General features: G+C 34.7%; 1 protein-coding gene across 7 annotated transcripts in view; it reads left to right on the top strand.

The window, feature by feature from the left end:
• The window catches only part of CHN1 (chimerin 1), a 176,367-nt gene that overhangs the window by 80,736 nt on the left and 83,128 nt on the right, over positions 1-12,503 (top strand). For 3 of the 7 annotated variants that reach the window (XM_019922598.3, XM_073807549.1, XM_073807548.1), the window contains one exon: positions 8,217-8,505. The exons of 1 other annotated variant lie outside the window; for it this stretch is intronic. In XM_019922598.3, the coding sequence (XP_019778157.1) occupies positions 8,217-8,505 (289 nt within the window). Of the gene's footprint in view, positions 1-7,142; positions 7,758-7,957; positions 8,002-8,216; positions 8,506-10,492; positions 10,571-12,503 lie in introns of those variants that run through there. 3 more of the 7 variants (XM_019922600.3, XM_019922599.2, XM_019922602.3) reach the window with 3 other exon arrangements.

Consider the following 12,503-nt stretch of genomic DNA (forward strand, 5'->3'; position numbering starts at 1 on the left):
GGTTTCATTTCATTTCCTGCAAGCCTCTTTGTTGTGCTATTTGGAATAAGTGGAAAATAGTGTTCTGCAGAATAATTTTTCGAAAATGCTTTTCTGCTTCTCTTAGTTAAGCTTGTGAATCACTTTGGGGACATTTTCTGAATATAAGAGTAGGTGACAAAACACATAACAACCATAGAATTTAGTAGTCCTGCAATGTCAGAAAATTAAAATTGATAAAAACAATAGCATGATTTACTTTAAAATGCAATACCATGTTGTCAGTGCCATAAGCTTTAAAAAAATATTGGTGTAGTAATTCTTATCAAGGACCTTCTGGTCAAGTAGGCTTTAATAAAACAAATTATAGAAAGTAATTGATATGGCACAGTAGGGAATGGGTAGTTTAATATAAAGCATCCCTTACTTGAAGAAAATAGGTGTATTCCTAAAAATGGGTTGCAAATTGAACCGTATTGTAAATCCACAAGAGTGCATAGCTGTTTAAAGAGATTAGTTTTCCCTAACATATATATATAATACAGAAAACGATATTTGGGAAAAAACAGAAAAGCAGAAAGAAAAGCAAAAAATCACCTCTAATCCCACTAGTCAGAGATAATCACTGTTAAAATTGAAGTGTATGAAATTCTAGTACTTTTCTGGGTTGAATAGAAATGGTTTCATACCAAGTACACTATTTTATGGCATATGTTTTCAATTAGCTGTATATCATGAACATTTTCCATGTCAATAAATATGTCAGAAGTTTGTTATTTGAATTAATTCTTCATAAGGTCTGGTTTCACCTCCTGATTTTTTAAAACTCTGGTTTTCATTAGTTATATTTGTTTATTTAAATTTAGGTCCATCATAAACTTTTGTTTTTTATTAACATGTATGCTACAGAAAATATGTAAAATGCAGAAAAGTAAGAAAAGAAAAATATTACCTGTAGTCTTACTGCCCCCAAAATAAATAACATTTTTGGCATTTAAAAAAATGTATTTTGTTATTGTTTTGTTTCTAAAAAAAATTGTAATGTTACTCTTCTGGGTGCTGGAGATACAAGGCTGAACAGGACAGTCAAGATCCCTGGCTTAAAGAGTCTGTCAGATGGTGAGAGGGTTAGCCTTTAACGAAATTGTCCCACAAATATAGAATTAAAAACTGAGGTGAGCACTGTGGAGGGAAAGCACAGGTGCTATCACTGTGTAAAGGAGAATCTGATTTAAATCCAAGGAATCACAGTCAGGGAAGGCTATTCTGAAAAAATAGAGTCTGATTTGGAAACTGAAGGATGTCTGAGAGTGAAACAGGGTTTTTGTTTGTTCTTTTTTCTCTAGTTGCTTTAGGTGTAAGGATAGGTTGTTTGAGGTTTTTTCTTGTTTCTTGAGGTAGGATTGTATTGCTATAAACTTACCTCTTAGAACTGCTTTTGCTGCGTCCTGTAGGTTTTGGATTGTTGTGTTTTCATTGTCATTTATCTTTAGATATGTTTAGATTTACTCTTTGAGTTCTTCAGTGATCCATTGATTGTTCAGTAACATATTGTTTAGCCTCCATGTGTTTGTGTTTTTTACAGTTTTTTTCCTGTAATTGATCTCTAATTTCATAGCGTTGTGGTCCGAAAAGGTGCTTGATATGATTTCAGTTTTCTTAAATTTACCAAGGCTTGATTTGTGACCCAAGATGTGATCTATCCACATAATCACTCATATTGTCTGGAATATTATCTAGGAATAGGATTGCTATGTCATAGGTATGCATGTATTAAATTTTACTAGATATTTTAAAACTATTTTGTTAAACAGTATGCCTGGTGTTGGTTATATTAGTGGCTCTGTATCCTTGCCAGTTCTTGGTATTGTCAGACTTGTAAAATTTCATCATTCTAAAGATATAATTTCTATTTACTGGACTGCTCTTTGAGCATCTTTTCATGTTTACCCTCTTGGTGTGGGCCTATTTTTGTCTATTGTATAAACTTATAGTCTTCAATTGTGATAAATTTTCTTGAATTACCTTTTAGATTTCTTCCCCTTCTGTTTTCTCTTTCCAGACCTCCTATTATCTAGATGTTGGACTTCCTGGATCGATTCTCTATCTTTTTTTTTTTTCCTCTATTTTTCATCTTTTTGCTCTTCTTAAATATTTTCTCAACTTTATCTTTCGTTTCTTCATTAACATTTTCACTTATGTTATATTTCCTTTTTTTAACTTATTTTTCTATGTATTCTATATTTACTCCTTTTCTTATAGCATCCTAACATTTCTTGCTGAATCCTATTCAAGAATAGAAATAGGAAACATCCCATTTTTGTTTCTTTAAACATCGATAATTTAAAAAAATATTGTCATGTCTTTGCATGGTTTGTTTCCTTCAGCTTGGTTTAATTCTGTTTGTTTATCTATCTTTGTCCTTCATGAGAGAGATTTTCCTCAGATGTCAGGTGGTCCTTAGCTGCTTGCTCATATTTAAGTTTATTTGGCACTAAATGGATAGAACTAGACAGATCAATAAGAAAAAGAAGGACTTGAACAATGTTATACGTCAGTTGGACCTAACAAACATATACAGAACACTCACCCAACAGCCCCAGAATACACATTCTTCTCAAGCACACATATGGTGTGTGTGCATTGAGAAGAGGGGAGCATTCACATTGGTCACAAAACAAGTCTTAATATATTTAAGAAGATTGAATCATATCAAATATCTTTACCAATCACAATAAAATAAAATTAGAAGTCAAGAGCAGTAGGAAAACTGGAGAATTCACAGATATATAGAAATTAAACAATACACTCTTGAATAACCAATGGATCAAAGAAGAAATCACAAGGGAAATTAGAAAATTTCTTGAGGCAAATAAAAACTAAAAAGTTGACTGGTAGTTCTGGGAGCTTGAGAGAAGCCTCCCAATTATAGGGCGATGTCTCTATTCTTGTCTTTTCAGTTGAGCTGATAGGATTTCCCAGAGAAGAATCTCCCACTCTTATAAGGAAAGGTACTACAAGCCTTCTAACCTGGTGGTGTAGAGAGATGAAGTCTCAATCTTCAGTATTTAAAACTTTCACTTAGTTTTCAGGATGGTATCTCTGCCTTCAACTCTGTCTGGCATTCCTCAGTTCAAAATCTCCTTGATTTACTATCCAGAGAATAGAGCTCAAGTCTTCCACCAGAGTGGGGAAGGGGTTGCACTGGGGACAGGATTAGGGAGTGTGGGGGGATGTCTAACTGTTTCTTAAACAGACTTTCTTCAACTCTTCTTCCATATCAGTTCCACCTTGCAGAGCTGCCTGGTGCCACCTTTGAAAGTTTAATTAGGTACATTGGTTTGCTTCTTTCCTGAAGATGATTTATTTTGCCACGGGAATATCATCATGAGTTCACATATTTTAATATTTTGCCCCATTTTGCCATCCAAAATTATACAGCAAGATAGAAAAAAGTAGTATCCTAACAAAATTTTAGATGGAGAAAATATTGTGAAATTGTATATAGCTAAGTTCTGTCTCCCTTAGCCTTTCTTAGTCAATCTAGATTCATTTTTTAGTATTTAAGTGAATGCCTCATCATATTCTTGTCTCTGTTTTAACCCTTGTTCCGAGAGTTTGTTTATGATTAGAAGAATTTATGAAACATTTTTATTTCACCACTAGGTTAGGTTCTTTGACTCTGCTAAACAATACACAAATACATATTTGTGATAAATAAAATTGTTTTCCTGTGTTGGTTTCTGGAAATAGTTCTAACATTTTATTGTTAACTTAGACAAGTGTGTTGTATATGTTTTGTTTTCAGTTTGTTGACAGAAAACCTCTGTTAGCTTGGAGCTTTCCTTTGGAGATACTTCCAAATACTTTGGCCTCAAATCAGAACTAATTCTTGGTTTTAGAAAAAGAAAGGAGGATCCCAAAGGTTATTCTCTGTATATATTTTCATCACTTTGTACCTCTGGATTGAGTATTTATGAGTGCGATTTACTTGCTAAAAAATAGAAAGGATGGTATTAAGAGTTTTGTTCACTTTTTAAAGCTAGCTGTTAGAATTATGTATTTTGAAATTCATTTGAATGCAGCTGGGCACAGCATTAAACAGTTTTTTAAAACATGAAAACCAAAACCTGGAATCACTGGAGAAAAAGACATTCTTTGTAGAAAGTGGTAATTATATACAACAGTAGCAGTTCAGAGCAGATTATCCCAGTCTTTCTATTTGTTAGCTACAGTACCACTTTGGAGAAAATGAATTTTCATCTTGTTGAACTCTATCTAGGTGAGGGTTGGACCTATACCTATACAGCTTCAAACATATTCATCAAAAGAATGAACAGATATGTAAAAGAAAGGGCAGAAGCAGGAAATAAATATAAGAAAAAGTGAAAAGAATATTTTCCTATAAAAATGCAGGGAAAATGGTTTAGCATTAACCGTTTTTACAAATCAGTACTCTGCCTTCAAGAGTTCAGTAGTCGTCACTAGATCCATTTAATATGTCCTGCTTTCAATACAAGTATATTTACTGACCTTTCTTCCTTGAAATCAGAAACCTGACTCTCAAGCTCCTGTGGAAGGACTCTCCCAGCTTCTCTCCTCCCCTCTTTGCACTCTGTTGTATTTCCACTCAGTTAACCACATGGTATAAACATACTCAGGGGTATCCTGAGTAAAAAAAAGTCACAAAGAACTCCTTGTCTTTCACTGACTGTAAAGTCAGCCCGCGCAGAGATGTTCCTATACAACCAGCATTACCAATTATTTATTCAGCTGTCTTCAGTGCATATTTATCGAACATCTTTTGTTTTACTTTATTGTTTGGTAATCATTCTGTAATTCTCTGCAGAGGTCTAAGCTAACAGAGGAGAAAGGGGACTACTGTTGAACGTACTATATACAGTTGACCCTTGAACAGTATGGTGGTTAGGGGCACCTACCCTCTGCACACTGGAAAATCCGCATATCACTTGTAGTTGGCCCTCTGTATCCATGGTTCCAGATCTGTGGATTCAACCAGCCACAGATAGTGTAGTGCTGTAGGATTTACTGTTGAAAAAACCCGTGTCTCTAAGTGGACCAGTGCAGTTCAAACCTGTGTTGTTCAAGGGTCAGCTGTACTTAGCTTTAACTTAAATATTCTTATGTAATCTTCACAGCCGTGTAATGTTATTATTGTATAGGGTAATGTTATTCCTCTTTTCTAGATGCAGAATCTGAAGAATAATATTCCCAAAATCACGCAGCTAAGTGGCAGATCCAGGATTTAAACTTAATTTGTCTGATGCTGAAGCCTGAGGTTTTCTGTTAAACACATAGGACCGGGGACTTGCCTGTCCCTGTCCAAACCGTATTTCAAGACTGCAAAGGTCTTTTGTACTGGGACATAAACAGTAGCTCTGAGATCTTATGTAGGCTTAAGTGTAATATGTCAGATCTAGTTAAACAGTGAGTTTCTTGGTTTTCTTAATGTGAGGGAGATACTGGATTTACTTGGTTTCATGTATCACTGTAGAGAAATGTAACTTTTCTGTATATGAACAAGGCTATACACATTATTATAATCATTTTTTAGAAATCAATCTAAAGATGAACTTTTTAAAATTCAGCAATTTCATCTTGTCTTTGTATTGACTTGTTTTTATGTTTGTTTATTTCCCATTGAGGTTATCGAGGAAACAGGAACTTTATTATGAACTACCTAACATTTAAGAGTTCCTGGGTGTCTTGTTAAATGTTGTATAAATGACAGTCTGTGAGTGATAAGTTTTATAAGGAAGGATTCTTTATTTGCCCTTAGATTTGGCATCTCCTTTTTATGGCTCCTTTTTGTAGAATAGACACACTCATTCCCCACCTTGCTCAAAGATTCTCTGTCATGCCTTTTCAGATCAAGGAAGGGGAGAAATCTCTCTGTCAGTCTGTAGGGCGATGCTGTTTTTTATGTAGCTTCCAAAATAAAAGAGAGGGATGTTCCGAGTAGGCTTACAAAGCTTACAGTTCCTTTAGTAAAAATAATGCAATTTTTCTTAAAAGTTCAATCATAATTGTCATAGTTCCAAAATGGAAATTCATTTTCTTGTCCTTTGACATTGTTTTAATCAACCCATATTATGAGTTATTTTAGTTATCTGATCAGCTTCCTTAAGGCTGGAAGCTTGATTGGACTGGAAGTCTAGAGCTCAAGTACAGGCTGAAGAGGAACTGGGAATTGTGCATATGGTCTCTTAAAGTCACTGAGTTGAGAAAGAGAAACGGACAAACTTATTTAGACTTTTTTGCCCAATAACCTAGAGGTAGCCAGGAAACTCTCTTCTTGGATGGCTTAGAAACAGCTCCATTGTCAAGTGCCAAGAAATCTAACCTTAGATTTCCACTCTTTTGATTAACCATCCCAACCCATGTAGGCCAGTTCAGCCATCTTCCCTTCCACCCTCTGCTCCCATACTTCTCAGATTTCAGAAGACAGTTGAGTGACAAATGCCTGCCACCATTACTTAGATAGTCTTTATTTTAAGTGCCATACCCATTGTGAAACTGCTTATTGTAAAATCTTAAGCCCCTGCAGGAGTAAAATGGTCTAAATCCCTTGCTGAAATGCCTCTGAATACAACTGAAATATAAAGGAACTTAATGTTAAACAATGTTGTGTTTATTGCTATATGAACCTTATAAAATGTATGAAGTGGCTATGTTTATTTCTCAATAACAAATGATGAAAATTAGTGAAAAGGAAATAGCAGTATATTAAACTGACAAAAAGTTTATGTTTAACTTTGGTGTAGAAATTTTACCTTCCAACTTTTTAGACCTGCATTATAATGAAAATTTACTTAGGAGAAATGTGTCTTTAACATTAGAGGAAAATGAGAATGGGAAAGTGGAATTATATGGATCATTCACTTGAGTATAAATCAAAATTTAATTGCTTTTAAAGAACCAAAAGGTAGATCAATTTTATTTTAGAAGAAGGACCAGCATGGATAGAATATTGGGTTCTAGATTAAATAACTATTAAAGTCTAATTTGAACGACAGAAACAGAGATACCTCAGGCCACTATTAAAAATTTTTTTTGTTTCCCTTTTTTAGGGCACATTTAAAGTGAAATCTTAAGAAGGTTCTAACTCCTGTCCTCCTGAAATGTAACCTATACCAGAATAGTATTGTTGCATAAGTTTGCAGTTCTATTTAAACACTTTACTTAAACAGCTATTAATTTAGTATTTTAGTTCATCTCTGTTCTGTGTATTTTTAACAGTGAAATTAAATATATCCTGTCTGATTTGTTTAGTTTTAAATTAAGCTCACTCGGAGCTAGCTTCCAGAGACTGTGACTTGGCCCTTGGTGCCTTTTGGCATCAGCTTTTATTAAAGTCAGTGCATGTTCTTGTCTTTGTCATCTTGGAAGGACGCTGATGCTAGTCATGCCAACTTGGATCCATTTCCAAGGTTTGCCACAGGAAGCAAAATACTGAAATTATCATAAAAGTAAATCATTCTTCAGGTTTTTAAAAATGTCACTGAAAGATGACTCGAAAGTGAGAACAGAATTTCTAGAGTTTAATAGTTGATAACTTATATGCCCTATATATATTGCAAGCATATCTTGCCCAAACTCAACAAGCAGACAGAAGAATGACTATGTAAGAGGGAAGAGCAAGTCCTTGACCCATGGCTAGAAATAGCAAAAGTGTGTTTGTGTGCCATCCTGCTCTACTGTATAACTCAGGTTCTGGAATCAGCTCTGCTTTAAATGATTGCTGGCATCACACTCAGGTGAGCCCTAAAGGGAGCTTTCCCATTGAAAGACATGAATGTTGGGGTCTGAAGTACATTGAATACTTTTGTTGATCAACTTGGAGAGAACATGCTAATATAGAAATTTCATACATTATGTAGTTGACCAGTTGATTATTGAATGTGTTCTAATAGTATATGAGGTTTATTTTCCCGTGTTTTTCCTACAGGCGTAATGAAGTGGCTTAAAAAAGATGAATAAGAGCAAGGTTTTCCTTCTAGGGTAGGCATGCTTTTGGCTAGTTATCCCTAGTTGTTGCAGATTCATTCTTTGTGTTCAAAAGTGTAATTTTCCATATTCCAGACGACTCATAGAGATTAGCCACAGTTTGTTTAAACAAAGAAGACACACACAAAGCAATAGTTTTAAATATTTTTTCAGAAAGAATTCACTTGCTTACTTTTCTTAAAAACATCTTTCCCATTTCATTGAGGCAGATTTGGAAGTCAAACCAGAAACTTCAGGCTCTACTACGATGGAAAGCACTTTGTTGGGGAGAAGCGCTTTGAGTCCATCCACGATCTGGTGACTGATGGATTGATTACTCTCTATATTGAAACCAAGGCAGCAGAATACATTGCCAAGATGACGATAAACCCAATTTATGAGCACATAGGATACACAACCTTAAACAGAGAGCCAGCATACCAAAAACATATGCCAGTCCCGAAAGAGACACTTGATGAGAAAGATTCTACAGGCCAGGATGGGGTATCAGAGAAAAGGGTAAGCTACCATGAAACCACACTTTGTCTTCTTCTGTTTGGGGTTCTTATAAGAAAACCATTATTGCCAGAAGAAATTGACTTCTCCACAGTGCTTTGGAAAGGATATGCATTTTCCTTAATGTCTAGTTTCTGTGATGCTGAGCTTTGATATATCTAATTCTTGTTAAGTTAAAATATGTCAGGTATATCTTTGTACTCCTGATTATTTCCTATTTTATCAGTTTCACAGTTTTAAAAATTTGTTGGAAAAATGACTCCTAGTAAAGAAGTTCAGGGGTTTTGGTCAGAAGCATAACTTACACTAGCTATATTACATAAAGAATTAAGGGCGTCACATTATCTATCAAACTTACTTTGTTTCCCTTAAAGATAATTTACTTTATGAAAGTTCTGTTCTTTAGCAAATTGATAGATAATATGTATTCTCAAATACACATGATTGAATTCAGTCTATCAATAACTGTTATACTGTTTTGAGAATCAGTCAGTCTTGAGTAACAGGAGAATTTATCTCTTTATGGACTTATGAAGTAACTGAATCCGGAAGATATACTTTTCTTTCATTATGAAAGACAATTTAAGTTTTTCATTTGTCATATTTTAATTGTAATGTGTTTAAGGTTAACATCAGAAGTTTTAATTCCTTGGCATTAAGATAATTTTACTTTGAAAATTGTCCCGAGCCTCCCTTTCATCCCCCAAGAAAAAGTGAGAATTTTCTCATGTTTTATATCGTGTGGGATTTAGTTGGGATAATTTTATGTATTTTAATTGTAATTGTGTTAGCTAATTCTTATATTCTCGAGTATCTTAAGTTGCCATATTAAAGAAATGTAGTATTATATAGTCATTGGAGCTTGATTCTGTCACCAAATAGATTTGTGCTCAAATTCTATCATTTTACCAGCTGAGCGACTTCATCAAGTTACAGAGGCTCTGTGCTTTAATGTTCTTATTTGTCAAATTGTAATAACAATCAACTTCTGAGGATTGACTGAATGAGATAGTATGTATAAAATAATCAAAGAGGGCTTGGCACAAAGTAAGCACTCAATATGAGTTTGGTGGTAATGTTACTGTGACAGTCATATTACCTCATGGTAGCATCCTAAAATACTTCCCATTATCTTGGAGTATTTAGGTACAGAATGGAAATTTCAGATGTTCATTGTCCATTTCAAATTTTAGTTTCTGGCAGATCTTACTTAGAGTGGCATTTTGTGGCTGCAGAGAAACCAACATTTTAAACTATAGTCTGTAGCAAATAGTTTTTCATCCACTTAAAGTTGTTAGGAACTACACATCTTTTTTGGAAGTAACCAGAATTTAGAGTCCTAAATGCATGCTGTATTTAATATTGTTCTTTTCACTCTAGTTCCCATTTTCTCACTTTTGGTTATTTTTCATTCATGGCATTTTTCAGTAATGCTTGTATTTAAATACCTAATACTGATATTATATGTTATGAAGATGTGCCTTGAATATTCTAAGTTAACATCTGTGAAATATTGTTTTAAATACGTACCTGTGAGTCTTTCAAATTTGATCAGCCTAATGATAACCTTTGCTAATGTGTTCTGTATACATTTTTGTACGTTAAGGGACTCAAGCTACAGACATTTAGCTATTTAACATTGGGCTAGTCATTTAACCTCACAGGGGCTTAGTTGTCCCTCCTACAAAATGAAAATAAATATTCACAGAGGCAAGAGACTGAGGTAGCTAGTGCCTAGAGGACGCTTTTAACTCTGGGATCCATGATGCCCTATGTATTCTGGCAACATTACCCGTTAAATTACCTGGATTTTTTTGTGCTGAAGGCCAGTGACATAGAGTGAAGTAGCTAGCCCAGAAAGTGTTTCTCTTCAGCAAGCCTTGATTAAGAATCATCTCTTAAAAACTACTCTTTGCTTTAAACTGCATGCATCTTAAATCTAGTTGGCTTAAAATCTACTCACTCAAAACTAGATTTATTTTATTTACAGGTGTCATCCAACAGGACAGGGATGATGACCTGTTCAACAGCTTGAAACATTGATTCCCTGTCACAGTGGATGACATTTGTAAGTAAAGACAATCATGTTTAACTGATTTAAGATACCTACTGACATTTATTAAAAATATTTAATAAATATTTTACTGGGTCCTGCATAGCTAAATCCCCTCTCATTCATCAGTCCTTTTCCTCAGAGGCAAAAAGTGTTGGCTTTCCAGGAGCTAGTATGCTGTTGTGGAAAGGATAGTAGCATTGGAATTAAGAGCTGGGTTCTACTACAGGCATTGATTTTTCTGTGTCACTTTCTTTTTTCCTTCTCTGTCACTTTTCAGTCTCTCTGTGGAGACTGTTTCCCACCTTTAAATAGGAGGGCTTTGGACTAGATGACATCCAAGGTCTGGTTTATATAGTCTGTGATCCTTCAGGGAATGCAGGTTTTGTAGGAGAGAGAACACAGCACGAGGAAGAGCACTGAGGTGGGGTCTAGAAAGGAGAGATCTGTTTTTTCGTATCTACTAAGTGTATGACCTTGGGACAATCCCCTAGCCTGTCTGGACTTCACTTCCTCTGTATATAAGACAAGGGGTTTCTACAAAACATTAATTTTACAGGATTTTAATAAATACTTACTGCAGAAAGGGTTCTGTGCTCAAATAGGTTTGATAAAAATTAAGTTTTTTTTAAAAAAACTTAACCATTTCTTTTCTGTAGGCTTCTCAGCTTTGCTGATGCCTAATGTACATTACGACTCTCAAGAGTGCTCCCAAACTTATCTGAATCACCTCGCCACTATTCAGAACATTTTGGGAAAATAATGTTTCACGAAACCAACTTTGGGAAATTTTGAACCAGATGATCTCTTAAGGTCTTTCCTTGTTATAAAATCTAGGGATGAGAATTCTACGCATATTTTTTTTTTCAGTCCTTAAGGTATAAGTTGAGTGTCTGAGCTTTTGTGGAAGGTTGGCAGGTTTTATGGCCACAAAGTTTTTTTGCCACAGAAAGTGAATCCTGAAGACTCTTTGTTGTCCCTAGGAAATCTGGTGGCCTGTTGTGTGGGGAAAAAAATTTTTTCCAAGAGTTATCTATCATTTTTCTCATTAACTATTTTTTTAAGATTTTTTTTTGATGTGGACCATTTTTTTTAAAGTCTTATTGAATTTGTTACAATATTGCTGCTTCTGTTTTATGTTTTGGTTTTTTGGCCACGAGGCATGGTATCTTAGCTCCCCAACCAGTGATCGAACCTTCACACCCTGCATTGGAAAGCGAAGTCTTAACCACTGGACCGCCAGGGAAGTCCCTCTCATTAACTGTTAAAGTTGCTTCTTCAGCTTCAATATCAATTAGAAACTTGTGTGTGTGTGTGTGTGAACGCTTTTTTCAAAACATTCTTCTCTTGTTTACTCATAAAATTTGTTGTGATTCCTAATCATAAATCAAAGAATCATGGAGTTGGAAGGGGCCTTCAAGGTTACCATGTTTCAGAAGCAATTTAAGCATACCCTCTGATGTTGAAATTCCTTCTTTGATATCCCTCTCTCTCTTTTTTTTTTAAACATCTTTTTGGAGTATAATTGCTTTACAGTCAATTAGGAAGTTTAAATGTCTCTCAACATTTTTGAAAATATTTTTTATTCATGAAGCTGTAGCATGTTGAAAAGCCAGACTTCCTTCTCTTCTAGAACAGCTTACCTTTGGCAGTCTAGATTGGCCAAGAGCCCAACTTTTATTAGTTAATTTTTAAAAATTTATCTTGGAACTGTATTTGAATAGTTTCTTCCAAGTAGTGAAGATAGTACACTTGCTTCAACAGATACTGGACCTATGGCAGGATGCAATGGTTTTATGATAATTTTACACTTATTAGTAACGTAACTTTAAATCTGCCAAAACCATGCTTTTGAAAATGTCTCACGTGACTGTTAGCAATATAAACTGTCAAATAAAATATATAATTTGCATTTCAGAAACCATACTGTGAGTCAGAACTCTGACTC

The sequence above is a fragment of the Tursiops truncatus genome, chromosome 7 (assembly GCF_011762595.2).
Source record: "Tursiops truncatus isolate mTurTru1 chromosome 7, mTurTru1.mat.Y, whole genome shotgun sequence".
Taxonomy (NCBI): Eukaryota; Metazoa; Chordata; class Mammalia; order Artiodactyla; family Delphinidae; genus Tursiops; species Tursiops truncatus.